We start from the raw sequence: 26,381 nt of genomic DNA, 5'->3' as shown, positions 1-26,381 counted from the left end.
GGTGCCCCAGGTACCCACAAGATAAATTAGTTGTGAATTTTTTATTTTATTTCTTCTCTAACCTGTTAATATTCTAGTCCATCACTTAGGGGCAGATTTATCAAAATGTGAGTCTAGAGCTTAATAGATAAAAACTTTCCTCACCTCAAAAAAAACAACTATAACATTCTATTTATTACCGTGGGATTTTTAGAACCATATTTATCAAAAAGTGAGTTTTAACTTTCACCGTTTGATAAATACGGTTCTAAAAATCTCATAGGAATAAATGGAACGTGGGTGAGTTTTTATTTTTTAGGCTCTAAACTCACATTTTCATAAATCTGCAGCCTGGGTGTTTGAGCCATTAACCCTAGCCTTTCAGGTTGCTTACATTCTGAACTATAAAAATGCAACAGTAAAATCATTAAAAAAAAAAAATTACAGTAAAAAAATTACAGTAAAGTTACAGTAAAAATTACAGTACTGTAAAAAATTACAGTACAGTAAGAGAGAGTTTATTTTCAGATTTTTTTTTATAAAATACTTCCATCTGCATCGTATTAAGGGGCCCACGCCCGGACTGGCAATCTTTGGATTCTGTCAGAGGGGCTGCCATAAGGTTCCATAGAAAGTCAGTATTTAGTGGGCTGATTGGGCCTCTCTGTACCTGAAATGCCAGGGCCTATTTTAATTCTCAGTCCGGACCTGAAGGAGCACATTTATCAACCTTCAAATTCAGCTTTTTACAGGTATGAGATCTATTATCCAGAATGCTGGATAAAAATTGAATAAACCCAATAGGCTGGTTTTGCTTCCAATAAGGATTCTTTATATCTTAGAATGAAGTACAAGGTACGGTTTTATTGTTACAAAGAAAAAGGAAATCGTTTTTAAAGTGATTTAATTAAAATGGAGTATATGGGAGATTGCCTTCCCATAATTCAGAGCTTTCTGCATAACAGGTTTCCAGATAACAGATCCTATACCTGTTCTGCAATATGATTTGTATTTTTCTGTGGCAAAAATCATCATTTTTGAATTTGAGTCCACAACACTGACATTTTGGAGATTTAAGCACAAACAACTCAAATATAAAAATTCAGCATCAAATTCAATGGGAGTTGTACTGGGACCTGTTATCCAGAATGCTCGGGGCCTGGGGTTTTCCAGATAACGGATCTTTCTGTAATTTGGGTCTTCATGCCTTGTCTACTAGAAATTCATTAAAACATTAAATAAACCCAATAGGCTGGCTTTGCTTCCAATAAGGATTAATTATATCTTAGTTGGGATCAAGTACAAGTTACTGTTTTATTATTACAGAAAAAAAATGAAATCATTTTTAAAAATTTCGATTATTTGGATAAAATGGAGTCTATGGGAGACAAACATTCTGTAATTCGGACCTTTCTGGATATCGGGTTTCCGGATAAGGGATCCTATACCTGTATTAGCAAAATCCAAGCCATTTTTGAGTTTACGTTATTTAATTAATATGAACATGACACTGTGGGGTGGAATGTGATTTAACTGCAATTGAGTTGTTTTTACACGATCGAGTTTTTAAAATTCACTTCTTTGAAACGAATAAGCGCACCTCAAATTAGAAACAAATTTGAATTTTTTTAAACCTGAGTTATAGGCAGAATTGCAATTGATCATGAAAGAACGATTGATCCGGAACAATCATTGCTGTTTTACAATTTACCTTTGGTCAGTATAAATTCAAACTATTTCTTTTCCCTAAAATATACATTTAACAAAGAAAAAGGCAAATGTGGTTTGATACTTCAGACCAGATTTTTGGATCACCTGGAAAGTGTGAACAATATTAAATAAAACATTTGATCTGTGACAGTCATTATTGCAATTACCGATTTATAACTACAACTGATTTTTAATGGCACCTTCAGTTATTATATATCAGTTATTATTTAATACTTAAATCACAAAAAAAAAAACCATTAGAAAACATATTTTTTTCAAAACTCAAACAAGTGGATCTTTTAGGGTTCTGATGAATCGATTCCCTGGAAAACTTGGACAATATTAAATAAGAGTTTGGATCAAAATGACTGAGTTTTCCCTTTATTTCCTTTCCATTGATTGGATAACTTGATCAAAATGCCTCGGAGTAATGCAGGAAATCTTCGATATGAAGGCGACATTCCATTTTCAGCAATCAGGTCATGGCAGGGGTTGGCATCTTGAGCGTTCCAGTTCTTACAGCTGTTGGAGGACGGTGCTAGTTTTAGGCAACTAACATTTTGGGAGCCAGAGTTTTACAGGGAAAGGAGTTGGAAGTTTTCTGTTGCTGGCTCTGCTTTGGATGGCTGTTCTGTCTCTGTATTTCCACTAACCTGTTTTATTTTGTTTGTGTTTCTGCCTGTTTCTGTAGTTGCACTCGTGTGTTGGAACTGACGGTACAGCTGTGCCTCATTTTCTTCTGTCTTTCTTTTCTCTTGTCTCCTCTGCAAAGCTGTTGCTCCTGATGCTTCTGCTAGCACTGACGCTGATCATTCTGGCTCTGATCGCACTTTACATTCCTGTTTCTCAGTCAATGAAGGTATTCTCAATCTCTTGCTTTTCTTGGTACTCTCCCTGCTTGTCTTTATTTTGTTCCATTTCCACCTGTATGCTTTCTTTAACAACTTCCACTTGATGTTTTTGTTTCCTTTGCAGCAAGCTCTTTATAATCTTGTATTTGTTAGACTTTGTCAATGTCCAGTTTCAGTGAAAAAAAAAATAAGACTGTCCTCACCGACCTGTATACTGTGACAATGACAATGGTCCTTCCCTAATGAAAGATATTTGTAAACAAAGACTGAAAGGGCCATAAAGGGCTCAGCTACTGCTAGAGGCTATTATAGACTGAGATTGGTATAAATTGTACAGGTATGGGACCTAAAATTCAGAATACTCGGGACCTGGAATTACCGCATAATGTATGTTTCCGTAATTTGGATCTTCATACCTTAAGTCTACTAGAAAATCATTTAAACATAATGGGGCCGATTCACTAAATTCGAGTGAAGGATTCGAAGTAAAAAAACTTCGAATTTCGAAGTATTTTTTTGGGCTACTTCGACCATCGACTACGACTTCGAATCGAAGGATTCGAACTAAAAATCGTTCGACTATTCGACCATTCGATAGTCGAAGTACTGTCTCTTTAAAAAAAACTTCGACCCCTAGTTCGGCAGCTAAAAGCTACCGAAGTCAATGTTAGCCTATGGGGAAGGTCCCCATAGGCTTTCCTAAGTTTTTTTTGATGGAAGGATATTCCTTCGATCGTTGGATTAAAATCCTTCGATTCGAAGGATTTAATCGTTCGATCTAAGGAATAATCCTTCGATCGTACGATCGCAGTATTTGCGTTAAATCCTTCGACTTCGATATTCGAAGTCGTAGGATTTCAATTCCTAGTCGAATATCGAGGGTTAATTAACCCTCGATATTCGACCCTTAATGAATCAGCCCCTAAATAAACCCAATAGGCTGGTTTTGCTTCCAATAAGGATTAATTATATCTTAGTTGGGATCAAGTACAAGTGACTGTTTTATTATTACACAGAAAAAGGAAATCATTTTTAAAAATTTTAATTAATTGGATAAAATGGAGTCTATGGAAGACGGCCTTCCCAAAATTTTGCGCAGTCTGGATAACGAGTTTTTGGATAACGAGCCCCTTACCTGTATAATATATTGACAGTTATAAATCAAAAACAAGGGACTTCTATATTTTACCTATAATACTCAACTGTGGAAGAATCATTGACTTTCACTAGTGATGGGCGAATTTATTCGCCAGGCGCGAATTCGCATCTGCGTTTCCGATGCTGGCGGCGAAGTTTTTTGGGTGTCAATTTAGTCGCCGGCAACGATTAATGGACGCCCATTGATTTTAATGGGTATCCAATGTGGCTGGCGTCAAAGTTGTCGCAGGCGTCAATTTTTCGTCCGTTTCGGGAGAAACGGGAGAAATTCGTCCATCACTAGCTTTCACTGCAAATTGCTTGTCTGGTGCATTTTAACTTAAAGCCCCACATGCACATGACATTACTTTAGAGGCAGATTTATCAAAGGTTGAGAAAAATAAATAATTGTTTAGTTTTAGCATTATTTTCAAGAATTTTACTCGGTGAAAAGATGAGAAAAGCAGTCAATCAAGTTGCACTAGTTTCTTATTGGCTTGCAATGCTTTACATTTTTTCTCACGTAAACAATTTTTCACATTAACATGTACAGTATTTAATAAAAACATGAAACATTTTCATAAATGTAAAACAAAAAAAGTTTTTACATGCAAGAAAAATGGAAATAACTAGTTGACCATTGATAAATCTGCCCTTTAGTCTGCGAGGACATGAACTTGAAATAATTATTTATTGTTTTTACTTTGCTTTCAACTCACAACCCATAAGTCAGGAAATATAGCAATGCTATATTTATTTATAGCATGAGACATGTTAATACCTTCTGTTTTAAGGCCAAAGTTTAAAAATATCCTACTGGTATTGCAATTTATTTTTAAGGTTAAGTTATTGAATAATATATTTTGTATATAGGTATGGGACCTATTATCCAGAATGCTCGGGGGCCTGGGTTTTTCCGGATCACGGATCTTTCCGTAATTTGGATCTTCATACCTTAAGTCTAGTAAAATATCTTATAAACATTAAATCAACCCAATAGGTTGGTTTTGCTTCCAATGTGGATTATTTGGATAAGATGGAGTCTATGGGAGATGGTCTTTTCCGTAAATCGCAGCTTTATCTATAAGGGGGTTTTTGGATAATGGATCCTATACCTGTATTTAAATGTGTGTCTATCTATCTACACATACACGTGTGTTGTTGTCAACCATCATTTCATTGTTTAGCTGGTAATGTTGATAAACACATATGTAAATGTACTTTTCATTACTTTCTGCCTGTTTTTCCTGCCACCATAAAAATGTATTTTTGTCCTTTTGTGTAACCAAGGTTTGTGTTTTGCAAAAGAGCATTTGTATTTTAGAAACTAATGGTATTTCTCCCGCTTTTTACCAGCATACGTGTGTCCAAGACCCTTACAGTATTTTAAAGGGTATCAAAATTGGTGCAAACTGTTTTCAATATCTTTTCAAATATCAATTTGGATGCTAAAACTGGACAGCATCGCACTGAACTAACCACAATGGGAAAACTGAAAATGAGATGGAGGCTGTTTTTTTGGGTAGCAATCAGCCAGTTGATTTGATCGATGAAACTTGCCCAAGAGTTGCAGATATTGATCCTGTAGGCAAGACATCTGGTGTAGACATGGTTTATGTTTTTTCTAAAAGGTGTCCAAAGACAGGCAGATGCCAGAATGCCACTTTGGCCTCTTCCGACTTAACTGACGAGTGCAATACCCTTTCCCAAATTATGTTCGGCTGAGCCCCTTCCAATATTTAACAGGTTGAATGGAAAATCTAGTGGGCTGAGAAAAGCACAAGCGATGTATGTGGCCTGCAGCCAATGACATCACAGAAACTTCAGGTGTGATCTATTTGTTCACCCATGGTGGGACATTCACTAAGATTCGTAGTTGCGCCAGGCGTAACTTCGCCAGGCGTAGTTTCGCCAGCGCTTCGCAAATTCACTAAAATCCGAAGTTGCACTCAGGGGTAGCGTAAGGTTGCGAAGTTGCGCTAGCTTTGATTCGCTAAGCGAAGCGAAGTTACGCTAGCGATGGTTAATTTGCATATGGCGCCAAATTCAAATTTCAATGGAGGAATATGTAGCAGCACTACAAATGCCTGGGAAACCTTCAAAACATCATATACATTTTTTATTTTGCCCTACACATGTGCCCACTGTATAGTTAAGTTGCCATGAGTCAGGAAATGTAGGGGGGAAGGAGGGGAGCCCCAAAAATTTTTTCGATCTTTTTCAGCCTATCACCCATAATATAGAAAAAACGCCAGCGTTTTTGGGACTTAGAAAAATTTTTTAACTTTTTTTGAAGAAATCCCTATCTACTCTATTGCGCTTCGCCTGGTCTGAGGTGGCGAAGGAAGTCTAGCGTAAAAGGTAGCGTTCAGTACACTGCACGCGTTAGTGAATTTGCGAAGTTACGTCCGTTGCGCAAATTCGCCAGGTGTAAGGGTGCGAAGTTACACTAGCGAAGTTACGCCAGCGTCCGTTAGTGAATTTGCGAAGTAACGAAAATGGCCAACGCTAGCGAATTGACACTAGCGTTAGGCGATTCGGCGCATAGTGAATTTGCCCCATGGAGACAATGTTTGGGTCAGGTTGTCCTTTTACTCATTCAGGCACAGTTCTCTTGTGCTCCCTTCAACTCTAGTTGTTATGCAATATTTCATTTTTTACAAGTAATTTAGAATATTTAATAGTAACATATTTCATATTGGGCATTTTCACGTTCTGATTTCACCACTAACCTTCAATTTCTGTGATACAGATGTTCAGACTTTTTGGCCTGACATTTGTTTAGCCCCCAACCTCCTAAAAAGGTTACAAATGCGATAACATAATGACTGTATATTTCACTTTTCACCAACCAGGTTGGACTGACGTGCCAGAACACTAGTGGATGTACTGGTGGGCTACAGCATGGCCAATCCCCTCCAGCTCTTTCTGTTTGTAACGCTTATAACATTTGGCACTGTCATTGTGAGCGTATGCCCTTGATATGAAGTTCTCAACAGGTCCAATCTGACCCTCACTGCAACAGTTTTCTCTGTGAGCAACTATTATAACTTCTTCTTCTCTTTAGTAAAGGTTCCTGTCCAGATTTAAGCTATGGGTGAACACTTCTATTATATTTATGCGTTCATAGTTTGACTGTAGGTGTTATTTATGATTACAAGTGCAGCACAAGTGTAATCTCCATGTTCTTTTTCCCCCGATAATGTAGCATTTCTCCCCAAAATTCCAGCAAAATTCCATAGGTGCATCAAAATAAACATAACAGTATGGTAGCAAATCAGATGCAAGTTGTGCCTTAAGCTTTCCATTAAAGTGATGTTTGCGTGTAATTCTTTTGGTATAAGTCTGTTGCACCTATTGATGCAATGCACTATGGGAAACTTGGGTGGTTCAGGGTGGCAGTAGCATCAGGGTTCCACAGCGTCAGTAGGTGCAGCTGCCCAGGATTAAGCAGAAGAGGCTGGATGGACCCAATTGTGCTTGGAGCATATGAAAGTGCAATGATGGTGTACTTTTAATAAATGGCGTCAATAAGTGCAACATTAAGGGCCTGTGATTTTCACTTTACTTACAGCCATCTCTAACTATGCATGCAAATGTGAAAAAGAACCAGGCTACATTACAACAACAACTTTTTGGGGGCTCCATAGTCTGCTAATGCAGATGCTGGAGCTGATTCCTACAAAGACTTGCATTTCTCTTTATGAGAATGGCTGAATATCTATATAATGTTCTTCCATCCTGAACTGTTTCATGCACAAACTTTAGTATTTTGATTGAACCACAATGCGTAAAGTTTAATATATATACATCATGGCCCTCCTCAGCCTGCTTTTTGCTTTTTTTTCCCCAAGAAATCTCCATTTTTTGCAAAAGTCACCAGAACAATAAAAATCTTTTTCGTCTTCTTTAGCATAAATATGACAGCCTAATTTAGGTATATATGTTGTTCTTTATACTTTGTTCATTGTTGTTCTGTAGGATGGAGCCAGTTGGCTGCGATGCATTGCGTCATGCTTCCTGAATTGTTGGGGTTGGACAAGTTCAGGCCTCCACTCCTTGAAATGTTGGCACGTAGGTGGCAGGACCGGTGCCTGGAGGTAAGGGCCTTACAGATAAATCACTCCTTATTGTATGTATTGTATTCAGCAGCAGCTTGCATCCAATATGCACATAAAGTTTCCTGACAGTTCATGCTAATCACATTTGCAGAACCAAATATTCTCCTCAGAATCAAAATGCATTATCTTTGGAGGTTTACGGAAACCATTTCCCTTTAACCAATATTTTTAATTACTTGTTTTATTAGGAAACCTTTTTTTCAATTATTGGCCTAAAATAGTTCTAGGCCTCACCATAATGTTACATGTCATCACAAATTTGTCATTGAAAGGAGATTGCCAAAATAATGGCTTGTTGTAATGACGACATAAAGGGAGTCGACTACTGGAATGGTTATCCAGAAAGTTTAGATAAGGTATCTTTCTGTTATTTGGATCTTCATACCATAAAGGAGAACTAAACCCCCGCGATGTTAAGTCCCTCTGGCCCCACCTCCGTTGGCCACCCTCTGCACAGTCTTACCCCAGAATTCTGTCCCTTCTTGAATTAGTGACTGCACATGCAGAGTTAGCGCATCAGAGCTCACGGGCGCCATCTTCTTCTATCGAATCCTTGCTGCCGTCATTTGTGGGAAACTTGCCCTGTGCCAAAGCACAATCCCGTCTTTCTCCATGGGTAGACAAATCATATATAATTGTTTAATACAAAATACGTCCCGTTTTCTCTTACAGTGGAGTGGGAAGATGAAGAGTTTGTGTGTTAGGAATCATGCATGCCATGCTATCGTGCCATATGCCATTATTTTTTTCCCCATTGTTTGCTTCTTAAAGGGACACTTCCACCAGCTTTGCCTATTTATTAAACAAAAAAAGTATATATTGTTTTGCAAAATAAGTTTGCAATAAGGAAACATCACAAAATCAATTAATCGATGTATTGATGTCTTCATTTGACAAAATCTGTGGGCTGCTATTTGAACAGATTCAGCCACCCAATCACCGGGTGGCTTTGAGTGAGAGTTTTCGTAGCAAATTAAAATTAGAACTGGTTAGTACAAATCTACATGTTTATTGGATTCATTTTTGAATTCAAGTTTTGATTTAAAGTTTACTGCTCAACCCAATGGATTTTTTTTTCTGTCAATAGCATATTTATGGAAAAAACACAATTTAAAAAAAAAAAAAAAAAGAATGTGTTGCTGAAAAATAACTGAATCGCAACTTAAATGATATTGTAACTTAACAAACATAAAAAATAAAACCTTAAAGGTTGAAATGGAAGCTCGGCAGGTTTTGGATGCCGATATGATCTTGAACTTCAATCCTGTAGACAGTATTCTTGGCCTCAGTTTAGCTGGACATAAAATACAGTGAATGCTCATTCTAATGATTATGTTGTTGTTCTCGGTTTCCGTTTGTGTGAATGTTTGCCACTAGAGCTGTGGTTTTTAACCTTTAATTTTTTGTTCAGGTTCCCCTTAGGGGACCAGCATTTTTCCAGGACCCCCTTGATTTTGGTTTGGTTGAACCTTGTTACAAGTATAAGGAATTGTTGGTATCTATGATAACCAAAATATGGTCCCCCCCAAATATCAACTTAACTGACCTTCTAGGTGGGCAAGAGTATATATGGAAGCAAATCTGCATTATGCCACTAATCCAGTGGTCCCCAACCAGTTGATTGTGAGCGACATGTTACTCAACAACCCCTTGGATGTTCCTCCCAGTGGCCCCCAGGTGCTTAAATTTGAATTCCAGGCTTGGAGGCAAGTTTTGGTTGTATAATACCAGGTGTTCTGCCAAACAGAATCTATATAGGCTGACAGTCCACACATGGGCTACCATATAGCCAATCACAACACTTATTGGGCACCCCAAGGGCTTTTTTCAGTTTGTGTTTCTCCCCAACTCTTTTTATATTTGAATGTGGCTCACAGGTAAAAAGTTTGGTGCCCTAATCTCATTCTTATTGGTCCTCAAGTTGATCCCCCATACAACTGCTCCAAGGGAAGCCAGACCACACAGTTTGGGAACCATCAAACTAGAGTATGGATGTTTTAGAGATTTGCTTCAAAAAACGTTGCTCTTTTTTTCAGGTCAGAGAAGCGGCTCAGGCATTGTTACTTGCTGAGCTCCGGCGAATCGAACAAGAAGGACGTAAGGACACAATCGATTCCTGGGCACCATATTTACCGCAATATGTCGACACTTCTATGTCACGTAAGTTCCAGTCTCTTGCGGTGTCTGAGAATATTGGGTTGTTGGTACCACATTCATATGTGCAGTTCTACGTGTAAAGTTGAAGAGTTTATACGGGACGTATTAAGTGCAGCAGAAGTAGAAAAAGATAAAAAGTATGTTGGAGATGTAGTGGTACCTGTCATATTGAAATGAAACCACTATAGGGGAAAACAGAATACACACTAAATTGAAAATGGATACTATTAAAAAAAAATATGTTACTTTAGCAGTAAACATCCCATTACCCCATCAACACAATAAGTTGAACTTATAATTGGACAAGGTCGTGCCAAAATGAACTTGATGACGTGACGCATCACACGCTGCAAAGTCAGCGCGTGATGCTTTCCGCTGACGCTGCACATGTTTTGACGCATTGGCATCAGAACGTGCCACGGGTGTAGCCTGGGTGCCGCCATCTTGCCAATGGCGCCAGAGCGGAAAGGAGCATTCCTTACACATTCCTGAAGAGAGTTGTTGGTAGCTGAGGGGCAAGTGTTCCAGGAGCTGCAAAAAATTTAAGTTTATTAATGATAGTATCAAGCTAATGTTGGCATGGAACTGGTGAAACCAACAACTAGGGTGTGAAAGTGAATATTTCTCAAGCCATGATTTGGTTTGACTTGTGAGATGGAAATATTCAATCTTCTGAGTGTCAGTTAGAGGATGATATTCAGAGACTAGGGCTATCAAGAACTTCTCCGAAACATACAGAGGGCAGGTTCCAGTGTTTCACAGCATTGTGTTCATTTTGCTTTATTTTGGTTCTTACTCGAGGAGCTTTTCACACATGTCCTGTCAAAGGTTCTGTTGTAATAATGCTAAGAAACGTTTGTAACTGTACGTAGTATCATAATTCCGCAACCTTTGCTGATATTTCCCCGTTCCGCATCTGATTTACACGCAGACCGTTTTACTGATGTTTGTGTACAATGTGGATCTCACTGGATTGGTTGAGATTTTGTTTTGACCTTTTCGAAAAGGCAGTCTAATTCAGAGAGCAGACTTGTACCAGTCCTAAATGGCTGCCATAGCAACCACCCACGTCTTCCAATGTCTGACCTTCTGGAGGCGACTCAGGGACCACAATGAGATAGAAGGTTGGAAGTTGTAATTCACTGGTGTCTTGAGATGTGTATCCGACTATATCAGACCGTTTGTATGCCTTTCTGTCTATATATACATACACACATAAACAGATTTAAAGAGTGCTAGATGTTTCTGTGCAGATTTACAGCAGATTAAAGAATAGTAATAATGAATATGGCCAAATGTTACATATATCATGCAAAGATCTCCATGGCGGGACACAAGGTATTATTATTTTTATTAACATGTGTTTTTAGAACGCCAACATATTGTTAAAGAACAATAAAGAAAAGGTCGGCTTTGATCTTTTTGGGGGCCATTCACCCCTAATATTCTTTAGATCTTTATAAAAAGGTATGAGCTATAGCATTAGAATTATTAGCGCATACAAACCAGGTGTTCATTTATTAACTCAATCAAAATGCATGTCTCTTTCTTTAATTGTTCTGCTGGTGTCCCAGCATAATGTACAGTCATGGGGCCTGTTATCCAACATGCTTAGGACCTGGGGTTTTCCAGATTTTTCAGTTATTTGGATCTTCTACTTTAAGTCTACTTGAAAATCATGTAAACATTAAAGGGATACTGTCATGGGAAAACATGTTTTTTTTTTTTTTTCAGAACACATCAGTTAATAGTGCTGAATTCTGCACTGAAATCCATTTTTCAAAAGAGCAAACTATTTTTTTATATTTAATATTGAAATCTGACATGTGAATAGACATATTGTCATTTTCCCAAGTGCCCCCAGTCATGTGACTTGTGCTCTGATAAACTTCAGTCACTCTTTACTGCTGTACTGCAAGTTGGAGTGATATCACCCCCCCCAGCAGCCAAACAACAGAACAACAGGAAGGTAACCAGATAGCAGCTCCGTAACACAAGAAAACAGCTGCCTGGTAGATCTAAGAACAACACTCAATAGTAAAATCCAGGTCCCACTGAGACACATTCAGTTACATTGAGTAGGAGAAACAACAGCCTGCCAGAAAGCAGTTCCGTCCTAAAGTGCTGGCTCTTTCTGAAAGCACTTGACCAGGCAAAATGACCCGAGATGCACCTACACACCAATATTAAAACTAAAATAAAACACACTTACTGGTTCGGGAATTACATTTTATAATGTAGAGTGAATTATTTGCAGTGTAAACCGTGTAATTTAGAAATAATCCCTTTAAATAAACCCAATAGGCTGGTTTTGCCTCCAATAAGGATTAATTATATCTTAGTTGGGATCAAGTACAAGCAACTGTTTTTCACAGAGAAAAAGGAAATCATTTTTAATAATTTGGATAAAATGGAGTCAGTGGGAGACGACCATTCCTTAATTCTGAGCTTTCTGGATAACTGGTTTCCAGATAAAGGATCCCATACCTGTACTACCAAATAAAGCCCCTTTTATTAATATGGGTATGTAGAGTCATGTGCAAGTCGAGTTTTTGAAACCGTATTCCGACCCAGACCGTCAACCAACATTTTAACCCACTTGGACCCACTACCCAACCCACAACTCCCTTACCCCCTGACCACCATTAGAAAGCAATTGCTGTTGCTCCAAAACAGAAGGGACATTATATGAAGTGGGCAGGGGCAGAAATTTGTTATATAGGAGACCCACAATCAGCAGACCCTCACCCATACCCGTGCCAAGTCCTACTCCCGTTTTTTGTGGGGTAACCTGTGGGTACCCAACCTGCTGTAACACTCTATAATAAAGATTCATGCTGCTTAGTTTGGAAGTGCCAGGTACTGTAATATTACAGAGGTAAAGGAAATGATTATTATTTGTGATTTTTGAGTTTTTTGGCTTCTTATTCAGCAGCTTTCCAGTTTGCACGTTCAGCAATCTGGTTTCTAGGGTTTAAATTACCCTAGCAACCATGCATTGATATTAATACGAGACAGGAATATGAATAGGAGAGGCCTGGATAGAAAAATAAATTATTAAATGTAGCAATATCAATACAGTTGTAGACTTACAGATGGCCCGGACTGTGGGGTCTGCTTCCTCTATAGCTAATAAGAAAACCCCTCCTCCCCAGCTGCTCTGTTACCGGCAAGTAGGGTTGCCACCTGGCCAGTATTTTACCTGCGTGGCCGGTAAAAATTATGTTTGATGCCAATGTTATTAATAGGAAAAACAGCAAGAAAATAGGAAGGCCGGTATTTTTTTCAAGAAAAGATGGCAACCCTAACGGCAAGGAAGGGGACGGAAGTCGGGCAGGACATTGGCGGAGTTGGGTGTGGGCGGGACAGGAGGTAGGGGTTAGGAATGTGCCAGGCCCCTCTGAACATACCTCCCAACATTTTGGAAGTAAAAAGAGGGACAACATTTTTTTTCCCGCACGTAGCGCAGCAAATTTTTGACCACACCCCTTTCTGTGGACACACCCCCTAATTACCATGTTTGTTTTACAAAATTTGGCAGGTTATGAAAGTTTGAAAATATTTCTCCTTATCTAAACTGTGTTTTTGTGTCTCAAAATTGTTACAAAGTATCTTATTTGCACCTGTTAGCTGTTCTGGGCTCTCTGCTAAAAGCCAATTAAGTGAGAAACTTTGTTTCTTTTTCTGGCTGTTCAGTGCAGAGAAAAGAGGGACTTTCCAGTACAAATGAGGGACTGCGGGTTGAGCTGTCAAAAGAGGGACTGTCCCTCCAAAAAGGGACAGTTGGTAGGTGTGCTCTGAAGGTTTTTTGCAGGTGGGGCCCAGTTTACTCCAGTGTCCAGTTACAACACTATTGTATTAGCAGTCTAAAAAGGCTCATTTTATATCATATTTATTTTAATAAAAGGCCTATTGTAACAGAAGCATGTAGTACTGACCCATCAATAAAGGGGGTTGGGAAGAAGTGACTGTGTTCTTATCAAGGGGGAATTTATGCGCAGTCGTTATGTAAATCTAGCTACTTGTATGTACAAGGGAACAGCATTACGAACTGGAGACATTTCCCTTTTTATTGCCATAATCCCTTCCTTCTGTTTCTCTCCTTTGTTTAAATGATCTCATAGTTGTTGTTGGCTTTAGAATTCCTACCCTGGAGCCTCGGCAGTACTTGTGTCCAGCAGGCGGGCGCTGAGGTCCCTTGTATTTCTGCCCGGACGTTCACATGTAGAGGAACTGCCCGTTGCACCTTTAATAGGAAATAAAAAGCTTATGTCTCTGTGTGTGTGTGTGTGGCCTTTGTGTGTGTGTGTGTGTGTGTGTGTGTGTGTGTGTGCTGATGCAGCCAGACAGGCAATGTGTGCAAAGAGACTGGGGAACGGCCTGTGGATCGATAGCAGCGGTGTGAAGTGAATTAATGTGAGGCCGGCAGTCTGTCTGTCATAGGCAATGCAGGGAATGAGGAGCAGTAATACCGGTCACTCTCACCCCTCACATCTTTCCTATAAATCCTGCAGCCTTTCCTATTCCTAGAATCCAGCTGACATTTTCCCCTTGTAAAGGAAATGCAATAATAACCTTCTGAAGCTCACATTCCATACTTATCAAGGCTCGAAGAGAAATATTTTTTTTTTAATTTTAAGCTATTTTTTGTGTACGTCGACTAGTCCAAATTCGATTTGAATTTGAAAAAATATTGAAATTTATCATGTACTGTCTCTTTAAAAATTTGACTTTGACCGTTCGCCATCTGAAACCTGCCGAATTGCTGCGAATTGACTATATGGAGTCAATTGGTGGACTTTGGGAAAAAAAAAAAGTTTTTTTTAAAAACAATTTGAATCGAATTTGATCGAACGCGATGTTACTTCAATTCGTACGATTCAAATTCAAATGAAAACAGCCTATTCACCCGAAAAAAACTTACATTTTTTTAATACATTTTGGTTGGTCTTTTTTAATTCAAATTTTTACGTTTTTTTTTTTATGCGAAATTCGACCCTTGATAAATCTGCCCCTTAGTATGATGCAGGGAGTGATATTCTGAGACCATTTGCAATTGGTTTTCATTTTTTATTATTTGTGTTTTTTTGAGTTATTTAGCTTCTTATTCAGCAGCTCTCCAGTTTGCAGTTTCAGCCATCTGGTTGCTAGGGTCCAAATTACTTAAGAAACCATGCATTGATTTGAATAAGAGACTGGAATATGAAGAGGTGAGGCCTGAATAGAAAGATGAGGAATAAAAAGAAGCAATAACAATACATTTGTAGCCTTACAGAGAATTTGTTTTTTTAGATGACCCCCATTTGAAAGCTGAAAAGAGTCAGAAGAAGAAGGCAAATAATTCAAAAACTTAAAAAAAAAAAAAAAAAAAAAAAAAGTTGCTTTGAATTAGCCATTCTATAACATACTTAAAGGTGAAACACCCCTTTAAGATTAAATTGGGGCATTATCCAATCAGAAAGTCGTGTTAATCAGTCTTGTGTTAAACAGCCTCTTAGTTGGCTGCTTTGTTTGTATTTTCATATACACAATTTTTTTTCATTTTTTTTTTGTAATTTAGCAAATGCGTGAGTGTATATTTTTATTTATATAGCACTACTTATGCACGCAGCACCATACAGGAAAAAAATATATGAATCAAACAGGCGGTCTTTACAAAATTATGTTTTCTGGATAATGGATCTTTCTGTAATTTGGGTCGTCATACCTTAAGTCTACTAGTAAATCGCGTAACATTAAATAAACCCAATAGGCTGGTTTTGCCTCCAATAAGGATTAATTATATCTTAGTTGGTTGGGATCAAGTACAAGCTACTGTTTTATTATTACACAGAAAAAGGAAATAGTTTTTTAAAAATTCAGATTATTTCGATTAAATGGAATCTGAGAGATGGCCTTCTTGTAATTTGAAGCTTTTCTGGATAATGGGTTTCCAGATAACAGATCCCATGTTGGAGCTTCCCTTCCTGTATGTTTTTTTTTTTCCACTGTGAATATTCTAAGGAAATTTTTATTTTATTTTTTATCATGAAAAAATAAGTACTGGTATGGGATCTGTTATCCAGAAACCTGTTATACAGAAAGCTCGGAATTACGTGAATGCACATCTCCCCATGACTCCATTTTAATCTAATAATTCAAAATTGATTTTCTTTATCTCTGTAATAATAAAACAGTAGCTTGTACTTGATCCCAACTAAGATATAATTAATCCTTATTGGAGAAAAAAAAAACAATCCTTTTGGGTTTGTTTCAATTTTAAATGATTTTTTAGTAGACCTAGAGGCACATTTATCAAGGGTCGAATTTAGAGTTTTTCAAAACTCCCATAAACTCCCATAAATGCGAAATTCGACTACTCAAAATGTATTAATAAAATCAATTTTTTTTAAGCCCGGACAAATGTCAACGAACTGAAAATTCAAATCCAGTTCGATTCAGATTTGATCAAACTCGATTTGAGTTTTTTCTCCGAAATAAAACTTGAATGTCAGGAAAGCTGCAAACATCTCCAAATTCACTTAAACAGTAAGGTTTTAGCTGGCGAAAAGTCAAATTCGAATTCTTAAAGGGCAAGAGTATGATCAATCTTGAAAATCGAATTTGAATTTTTAAAAAACTCGAATCGAATTCCCTAGTCAAATTTGAAAATTTGAATTCGAATTTTCAATTCTAAGCTTGATAAATCGGCCCCTTAAAGTATGCTGATCTAAATTATGGAAAGATAATCCGGAAACCTGGATAACAGGTCCTATACCTGTATAAAAAGGATCTTTGGTTGCATTTTGAACACCGTTCAGCACGGAAGCCGTGAACATATTCCCACTTAATATTTTAGGATGAAAACATTATAAAACGCAAATGGGAATTTCAGACGGAGATAGCATTATTGGGTTACATTTCAGTGTAAAGCTCCCCATAGACGCGACAATTCTTCTTGCCGAACGACCGATTTTAGGGAAGTCCGACCAATCCTTCGAAATTATCGTGCGGTTAGTGGGATTCGAACGATCGTACATCTTACGATTTTTCGGCCGACATCTGAAATTGATCGGCCAGGTCAAAAAACCTTTGTCGGCCCCAGTACAATCTATCTATGTTTGCAGGGCCAAGCAGGCCGCTCCCCTTTGTTTTCCTGGCAAATTGGTCTTTTTAGTTGATGGTCAATTTGTACGATCGTTCCGAGATAATCGTGGTCTTTTAAAAATCTCAACATCTATGGCCATCTTAAAGCTGATACAAGGGGAGGCCCTCCCCCTGCCAGTGAAATTCTTCCTTTAAGTCCCGATAGGTGAGAGAGTTAAAAGCAATTTAGAAAATTGCGCTGAAGTGCCGGCCTGGACTTTAATTGAAGACTCTGTGTTGTTAATTCGCTTAAAACCGAGATAAGAGGGACGTCTCGTTAGCCTGAAACCACAAAACCATTGATCTGTGTCGTCATTCAACAAACGTATTGAGATCTTTGGCGAGACTCTCCAGGTTCCGATAACGATATTGGATCTCTGCATTTTTGTAGTAATTATGTGTATTAATTACTAATCAGCCTTATATTGTGACATTTCTATTCTATATGTACTGTATATTGTGAGTGGGTCCCTAAGCTCAGTAAGTGACAGCAGCACAGAGCATGTGCAGTGAATCAGCAGAAAAGAAGATGGGGAGCTACTGGGGCATCTTTGGAGACACAGATCTTTACTGCTAAAGGGCTGTGGTTGCCTTGGGCTGGTACAGAAGCACAAAACATCATGTATAACTTTTCTACCTACTTCTTGAGTTAAGCTTTAGTTCTCCTTTAATGGGAATCTAAACCCCAAAAATGCATTAAAGTAAATGTGGTCATGTGGCAATGTATACTGTCTCTGTTTTATTTCTCGATTCTTTACTGCCGAGCTCCAGCAGTTCTTATGTAGAACATGAAAGAGCAGAAATAAGTTGTATTTTTCTTCTTCTGATCACACGTCGATCCATTCATTCAGTTTTGTTACCAGTGTGGCTCATGCCAGTCCTGTTAAGCTCCAGGTATTATAAATTAAGAATGTATGAGTAGCAGCTGCACTACAGGAAGAGGTTTGTCCTAAATACATAATGATCTGACTGTGCATTTATAATATATGTCCTGAGCCCTGCGAGACGGAGCACAGATTCATAGCATTCTAAAAACAACCTGTCCGCGTCTATTTTTGACTTTGTATTCATTGATTGGAACACAGTCTCGACTACTTCTTATTGTTGTTACGGGGTGGGAATCTGTAACGATGTAACAATTTGTATAGACTCTTAGGGGCAGATTAATCAAAGGTTGAGGTGAAAATTAGAAAAATTCTAATTTTGAGCTATTTTTGTGTAGTTCGACTAGGGAATAGTCGAAATTCGATTCAAATTTGAAAAAAAATTCGAAAATTTTAGTATTGAAATTTATCATGTACTGTCTCTTTAAAAATTCAACTTCGACCATTCACCATCTAAAACCTGCCGAATTGCTGTTTTAGCCTATGGGGGACCTCCTAGAACCAATTTGAAGTCCATTTTTTTGCTAAAAACTTTGATTCGAATTCGCTCGAATGCGCTATAACTTCGATTTGAATTTGGCCAAATACGGCCCTATTCGATCGAAAAACTGACGTATCCGACCAAAAAAAACTTTGACTTTATTTTGGTTGGTCTTTTTTAATTCGAATTTCGAAATTATACAAATTCGAAATTCGACCCTTGATAAATATGCCCCTTAGGGAATTGAAAAAAACGTTGAAATTCAATTAAAAAAGACCAACCGAAATTAAGTTGAAGGTTTTTTTTTTAGTCGAATAGTTCCGTTTTCGATCGAATAGGTCCGTATTTGGCCGAATTTGAATCGCACGACAAAAAAACTTCGATTTTTCAAAGTCCACCAATTGACTCCAAATAGTTCTAGGAGTTCCCCCATAGGCTAAAACAGCAGTTTGGTCAAAGTCAAATTTTTAAAAAGACAGTACATAATAAATGTCGATATTCAAGTTTTCGAGTTTTTTTCAAATTTGAATCGAACTTGGATTATTCCCTAGTCAAAGTACACAAGAAATAGCTCGAAATTCAAATTTTTTTCATTTGAGAATTCACCTCGACCTTTGATAAATCTGCCCCTTAAACTTTTCAACGTATGGTTTGCCTTTAAGTTATCATTTAGTATGTTATACAATGGCTTATTTCTAGAAACTTTTCATTATCTATTATTTTATAGTTTTTGAATTATTTTTCTTCTTCTTCTGACTCTTTTCAGCTTTCAAATGGGGGTCACTGACCCCATCTAAAAAACAAATGCTCTGTAAGGCTACAAATGTATTGTTATTGCTACTTTTTATTACTCCTCTTTCTATTCAGGCCTCTCCTATTCATATTCCAGTCTCTTATTCAAATCAATGCATGGTTGCTAGGGTAATTTGGACCTTAGCAACCAGATAGTTGAAATTGCAAACTGTAGAGCTACTAAATTAAAAGCTAAATAAGTCAAAAACCACAAATAATAAAAAATTAAAACCAATTGCAAATTGTCCCAAAATATCACTCTCTACATCATACTAAAAGTTAATTTAAAGGGGAATAATTCCTTTGACATTTATTCATATATTTCCCTCTCTTTTACAGCTGGGGTTACAGGAGAAAGTATTCAGACTGGCAGTGCGAGTCCAGACTCAGCTGGGTCAGAGACTAAAGTGCAAGAAGAAGAGCAAGATCTTGTTGACGATGACATCACTGCAGGTAAGACACCTGTATTTTTTTGTATGATGCAATAACTGCTAACCGACATATGCATCTGGATTACCTGCTTCAGGAATTCTTGCATTTCCACTCAGTTTATTGTATTGATAAGTAATACAGGTTATTTGGAAACCAGTTATCCAGAAAGCTCAGAATTACAGAAAGACCATCTCCCATAGGGGCAAATTCACTAACCTCCGAAAATTCGCCAGCGCCGGCTTCACTCACAGCGCAACACTTCGCCAGGCGTAGATCCGCCAGGACAACGCTAATTCACTAAATTAACGTTAGCGCAACTTCACCAGAGTTGCGTCCAGGGCACCGAACTCTGGTGAAGTTGCGCTAGTGTTAATTCGGCAAGCAAAGTGAAGTTACGCTAGCATTGACTAATTAGCATACGGCGGGAAGTTAAAGTTGAATGGACATATATGTAGCAAATACACTACACAAGGCCAGAGAACCTTAAAATAAAATAAAGTTGTTATATTGCCCTACACATGAGCCCAGTGTATAGTTTATGTGCCATATGTTAGGAAATGTAGGTGGGAGCCCGGGTACCCAAAAATAAATTTACGGACTTTTGCAGCCTATCACCCTGAAAAAGGGGAAATACGCCAGCGTTTTTTTGGGACTTTTTCAACTAAAAATTGAAGAAGCCCTATGCACTCCATTGCACTTTGCCTGGTCTGAGCTGGCGAAGGCAAGTCTGGCGGAACAGGTAACGTTCAGTAAAATGCGCATCTTAGTGAATTTACAAAGATTTTCGTCAGAGCTAAACTTCGTCTGGTGTAAGAGTGCGAAGTAGCGCTAGCGAAGTTACGCCTGCACCTGTTAGTAAATCAGCGAAGTCCCGAAATGACGCCACACTGGCAAATTTTCCCTTTAGTGAATTTGCCCCCTAGCCTCCATTTTATCAAAATCTACATTTTTAAAAGTACAGGTATGGGACCTGTTATCCAGAATGCTCAGGACCTGAGGTTTTCTGAATAAGGAATCTTTCCTTAATTTGGATCTTCATAAGTCTACTAGAAAATCAAGTAAATATTAAATAAACCCAATAGGCTGGTTTTGCCTCCAATAAGGATTAATTATATCTTAGTTGGGATCAAGTACAAAGTCCTGTTTTATTATTACAGAGAAATAGGAAATAATTTTTAAAAAATCTTAATTATAAGGATATAATGCAGTCTATGGGAGACGGCCTTTCTGTAATTTGAAGCTTTCTGGATAACGGATCCTATTCCTATATTTCCTTTATGTAATAGTAAAACAGTAGCTTGTACTTGATCCCAACTAAGATATAATTAATCCTTATTGGAAGCAAAACCAGCCTATTGGGTTTATTTCATGTTTATATGATTTTCTAGTAGACTTAAGGTATGAAGATCCACATTACAGAAAGATCTGTTATCAGAAAAAGCCCAGGTCCCGTACCTGTAACTCCCTTTGTTTGCTTTAAATGCTCTTTCTGTGTAATAATGAAGTAAGACCTTGTATTTGATGTTGACTGACCCTAAAGAAATCAATGCTGGTGGCAGAAAAAATTGTATTGGGTTTATATTATTTTTTTAACATATTTTGGTAGACTTTATGCATTACAGAAAGACTTCTTAATTGGAGAATTGGGGTGAGCGGGTCCCGAAAAGAAATGTGTCGTTAGAATGACATCACTGGGGGTTAGAGTAGAAAATAAACACAAGTGACTATTCAACAGAAAACTATATAACAAGCCTCTGTTCATAAGAGGGTTTCACTTGTGACCTCTGGGAAATGGAAACCCTCCACTCAGCTAATGATCTCTCCCTTGGCGGCAGCTAAATTGTCATTCTACTAAAAAAAAAAACAGTTTTAAGGGAGTCGTCATCTAATTCTTGACAGCAGCGCTGGAATTTGCTGCATAGTCATGTAATTCACTAAATCTTTATTATTAATGATAAATATATATATTTTTTTAATATAGTGTTCAGTTTGGTGTTGAGTGTAAAATAGGTGATGAACCTTTTTAAACAAACACTGGGAAACCTTTAAAGGGGTGGTTCACCTTAAAGTTATCCTTTAGTAAATAAAGTGACCAATTCTAAACAACCTTTCAATTTGTCTTATTTATTTATTTATTTTAATTATTTGCCTTTTGATTCTGACTCTTTCCAGCTTTCGAATGGGGGTCAATGACTCCCATTTAAAAATCAAATGCTCTGAAAGTTACACTTTTAGGGGCAAATTTAGCTTAAAGGAGAACTAAACCCTTAATAATAAAACTCCTACCCTACATAGACCCCCCTCCCTCCTCCTCCCCAGACTAAATGTTACCCCGGGCAAATGCCCCTAAGTGTTTACTTACCCCTCCGTGCAGATTCTGTCCAGCCGAGTTCACGGGCGCCATCGTCAGCCTCTTCAGTAATCTTCGGAATGAGACTGGCGCTTTGACAATCATCGTGAGTTTTGGCGCATGCACAATATTTGCGAAACAGAAAATTGCTCCAACTGCGCATGCGCAGATACGGCACTTACTTACCGAAGAGAAGAAAGCTTTTGTTTTGTATATGTGTGATTGTGTGTAAGTCTTTTATTCTGCTTAGACCCAACATAGAATGAGTGAGATTCACATGTAACCCGGACCTAATCCTAACCAGCACCCAACCATAACCCAACCTTAACCCACACCTAACCATAACTGATAAAACCTTAACCAGCACCAACCCTAACCTACAATTTCTTAACCTGCACCCGACCTTAACCCATAAATCCTAAACCTACACCCAACCCTAACCCACAAAACCTTAACCCGCACCCGACCCTAAACCACAAAACCTTAACCCGGACCTAACCAGCACCCAACCTTAACCCGGACCTAACCAGCACCCAACCTTAACCCATACCCAACCATAAACAGCAATAGCTTTCCTTCTCCTTTAAAATGACTGTTTATATCCAAAATGATAATATAATTACTATTGAAGCTATTGTTAATTTATTTGTGATGGCTGTAGTAGTTTGCCTTTTAGCAGTTTTTTGTTGAATGCTTCTCATACATTTCTTTATTCCAACTCACAAAAGAAGCTTACTGCTGGAAAGTCATATCCTTCATATGCCTCCTGGGGGGCACCCCTATGTCCGCTGTGTGTGCACCCTCGTATTACTTAATGAATTAGGAGCAACAATAGAAAGAGTGAGTGGAAGATTCACATCAAGTTAAAAGTTTAATTTGGACATGTACCTTGGGGCTGAGGCAGGTCACTAAAATCACAGCGGTCAGACACGGACGAGCAAATGATATTAAATGTGCAAGTTGGCAGGTTTCTTTTTTTCCACTTACCAAAGTGCTCTGGTGCGTGTTCTGACATGTACTTATTTTATTTACCAAAGGTGTCAGGTGACAGGTCCACTTTTATAGCACAAGGCTTGTAAAAAGAATCCATTACCATATATATAGGGTTATCCCGGCTTGCCAGCGAAACTTGCTGCTTTATGGAATACACTCTGAAACGATTTTGATAAATATTGGTCCTCGGAAAGCTTAACCAACTAGCTCTACCATACATAAAATTATATCAACTTTAAGCGGCACATTTACCTAGGGTCGAATATCGAGGGTTAATTAAACCTTGATATTCGACCGTCAAGGAATATCGAAGTCGAAGGACTTACCTCTATTCCTACAATCGAAGAAATAATCGTTCGATCGAACAAATCGAACGATTAAAAGGATTTTAATCCCTCGATAGAATGATATTCCTTCGATCAGGAAATTGTTAGCCTATGGGACCTTCCCCATAGGCTAACATTGGCCTTAGTAGGTTTTAGGTGGCGAAGTAGGGGGTCGAATAAATTTTTAAAGAGACAGTACTTCGACTATCGAATGGTCAAATAGTCGAACAATTTTTAGTTCGAATAGTTCGATTCGAAGTCTACGGTCGTAGTCGAAGGTCGAAGTAGCCCATTCGATGGTCGAAGTAGCCCATTCGATGGTCGAAGTAGCCATATTCGACCATTCGAAATTCAAACTATTTTTCCTCTATTCCTTCACTTGAACTAAGTAAATGGGCCCCTAGGAGTTCAACAACATTCCACTGAATGGGCTGCACAGCACCTCTATCTTTTAATACAGAATGGGGATGACCATTGACAAATAAAAAGGCAGACAGCTTTACCTCAACATTTAGCTGTCTGTCTCTGTAAGGGTAGCAAGATTGTACAGGTATGGGACCTGTTATCCAGAATGCTCGGGACCTGGGGTTTTCTGGATAACAGATCTTCATACCTTAAGTCGACTAGAAAATCATGTAAACATTAAATAAACCCAATAGTCTGGTTTTGCTTCCAATAATGATTAATTATATATTTGTTGGTATCAAGTTCAAACTACTGTTTTATTATTACAGAGAAAAAGGAAATCATTTTAAAAATGTTTAATTTTTTGATTATAATGGAGTCTATGGGAGACCACCATCCTGTAATTCGGGATAACGGGTTTCCAGATAACCAATCCCATACCTGTAAGTACAGGGTCCTATTTTGTCCTGCATCTACTACCGCTCCCTAACGTGCACAGCTAAATGATAAGCAAGATATGAAATGAGAGGGGGGACGTCTAGGAGCCTTGCCCATCATGAATACAGCTTTGCCGAAAATACACAGTGGGGTCTTCATTGGGGGGGGGGGCACAGATCTCTGCACTTCGAAACAGAACACCGAGACTCGTGCAATTCAAAGAATTTGGAAGTCAAAAAAAAAAAAAATTAGACAAATGATTATAATGGAGTCTATGGCAGACAGCCAACCCCTAATTCTGAGCTTTTTGGACAACGGTTTTCTGGATAACAGATCCCACACCTGTACTTCTTATTTATCAGATTTTCTTTTGTGAGACTGATGTTTTGCTATTTTAATAATGTGGCAGCAAATTTAGTTTTGGTTCCCAAATTTAGCTCGTGAACCACACATTTCTGTATCCTTATGTGAGCGTCAGCCCTCCAGGTTGAGAAGACAATACAAACAAATGATGTTGTGTTTTGGAGGGGCGTGCACCCTATTGCCTTTCATCAATTTCAGAAATCCTTCATCTTTGCAGTAAACAAGAGGGCAGAGTGTTCACGTTAGACAGATTATAACTTAAGGGTGACCTTTGCCTCCTTCATGTCTCGGAAACACATTCTGTTCATGTGAATATGGCCCATCCTTCTTTTTATACATCTCATGGTGACAGCGCCTATTATAAGTATTCATCAGCCCTCGCTTTGTCAATACTCAAGATAAACTGTTTTTCGTGAGATGGGGGTGATACCAGTATGGAGCCAGTGAGGCTGCTAACGTATGCAATTAGGAGCACCATATGGGCAAGCCATAGACTCAACTTGTTTAAGGACAACCTCTCCCAGCAAGAGGCGCATCTTAATTTAGAGCACAAGCTTTCTTCTTGCTTTTATATGGGGAAATATCTGAAATTCTGTTTAGGATATCTTCACTAGAAGTCTAAGGGGGTTATTTATCACGGTTCGAATTTATCTCAGTATTTCTAAAATCAAACTTCGAGCAACTCCGAATTCCTGAAAGGACCTTGTTTATAAAGATAAAAGCCAAAAAATCTGAGTTGTTCGGAGTTTTCCCCAAGAATTAAGATTATTTTGCATCGAAACCCAGAAATCATCGGATATCGGTACGGACATAAGCGCAGACACTGGAACCTTCCCCATTGACTTATACAGGACCTCGAGAGCTTTTAGATGCCGGTTTCGGATTCAAAGTTTTTAGACCATCGGACTTTAATAAATTTTGAACAAATTTTAGTTTTTTTTTTTTTTTCCTCTGAAAACTACAAATTATTAGAGGTTCAGATATTCGGAGCTTGATAAATAACCCCTTAAGGGTTGAGAGGTCCATTTATCAAAGGTCGAATTCATGTGAATTTTGTTTTTACTCTTAATAAATTCAAATATACTCGAAATTCGAATGGAGGTTATTTAAGAAAAAAATCGAACATCTAAAACTTGAACAAATATTGCAAATAGAATCTAATTCAACTAAACGCGAATCGAGTTTTTTTTCTCCGAAAAAAAAAAAACCTTGAATGTCAGAAAGGCTTTTAATATCTGCCGTTGACTTCTACATGAACTCGGCAGATTTTAGTTGGCGAATAGTCGAATTTGAATTGTTCCGAGGGTTTGATAAATTTCAAATTCAAATTGAGTTTATTCCCAATTTGACCAAAAATACAATTTAAAAAAATTCGAATTTACTATCCGACCTTTACTAAATCTGCCCCTTAGGGTTGGCCATACATGTTACAATTACAATCTTTCCCCCGACCATCATTTGTTTTCTCTGCTAACGTTAAGAGCTGAATCTCCGGTAGAAACAAATGAATCCTACCTCTGTTTAATGATTTGGCATTTATGCTTTGCTGATAAAAATTTCCATCTTGTCTGATCAATAAGACAACCAAATCCAAGGCTTTTGCCGAAATCAGTCGCTTAGTCTACATCCTTACACACACTTAATCTTTTGTACGATGGTATTGGTGTGTGTGGCCACCTTTACTCTAAAAGGCGTTGGTTCCGTTAATAACATTTCAGGCAAAAGGCTAAATGTTGTTTATCCAAAAACAGAAAGAAAACACCGAAAGAGACGATTCATAGTTCTTACAAAGATAAAGTACTATGTTCTGAATTTATTGTACAAGGTATTGGACCTG

General features: G+C 38.1%; 1 protein-coding gene across 4 annotated transcripts in view; it reads left to right on the top strand.

Moving 5' to 3' along the window:
* wdr7.L (WD repeat domain 7 L homeolog) overlaps positions 1–26,381 on the top strand; it is a 243,317-nt gene that overhangs the window by 74,013 nt on the left and 142,923 nt on the right. For 2 of the 4 annotated variants that reach the window (XM_041580187.1, XM_041580180.1), the window contains 4 exons: positions 2,462–2,548; positions 7,659–7,777; positions 9,835–9,958; positions 19,577–19,690. In XM_041580187.1, the coding sequence (XP_041436121.1) occupies positions 2,462–2,548; positions 7,659–7,777; positions 9,835–9,958; positions 19,577–19,690 (444 nt within the window). The remainder of the gene's footprint in view (positions 1–2,461; positions 2,549–7,658; positions 7,778–9,834; positions 9,959–19,576; positions 19,691–26,381) is intronic. The other 2 variants (XM_018245183.2, XM_018245178.2) reach the window with 1 other exon arrangement.

The sequence above is a fragment of the Xenopus laevis genome, chromosome 1L (genome assembly GCF_017654675.1).
Source record: "Xenopus laevis strain J_2021 chromosome 1L, Xenopus_laevis_v10.1, whole genome shotgun sequence".
NCBI lineage: Eukaryota > Metazoa > Chordata > Amphibia > Anura > Pipidae > Xenopus > Xenopus laevis.
Note: the sequence above shows the minus strand (reverse complement) of the source record. Positions and strands in the feature narration are given on the sequence as shown.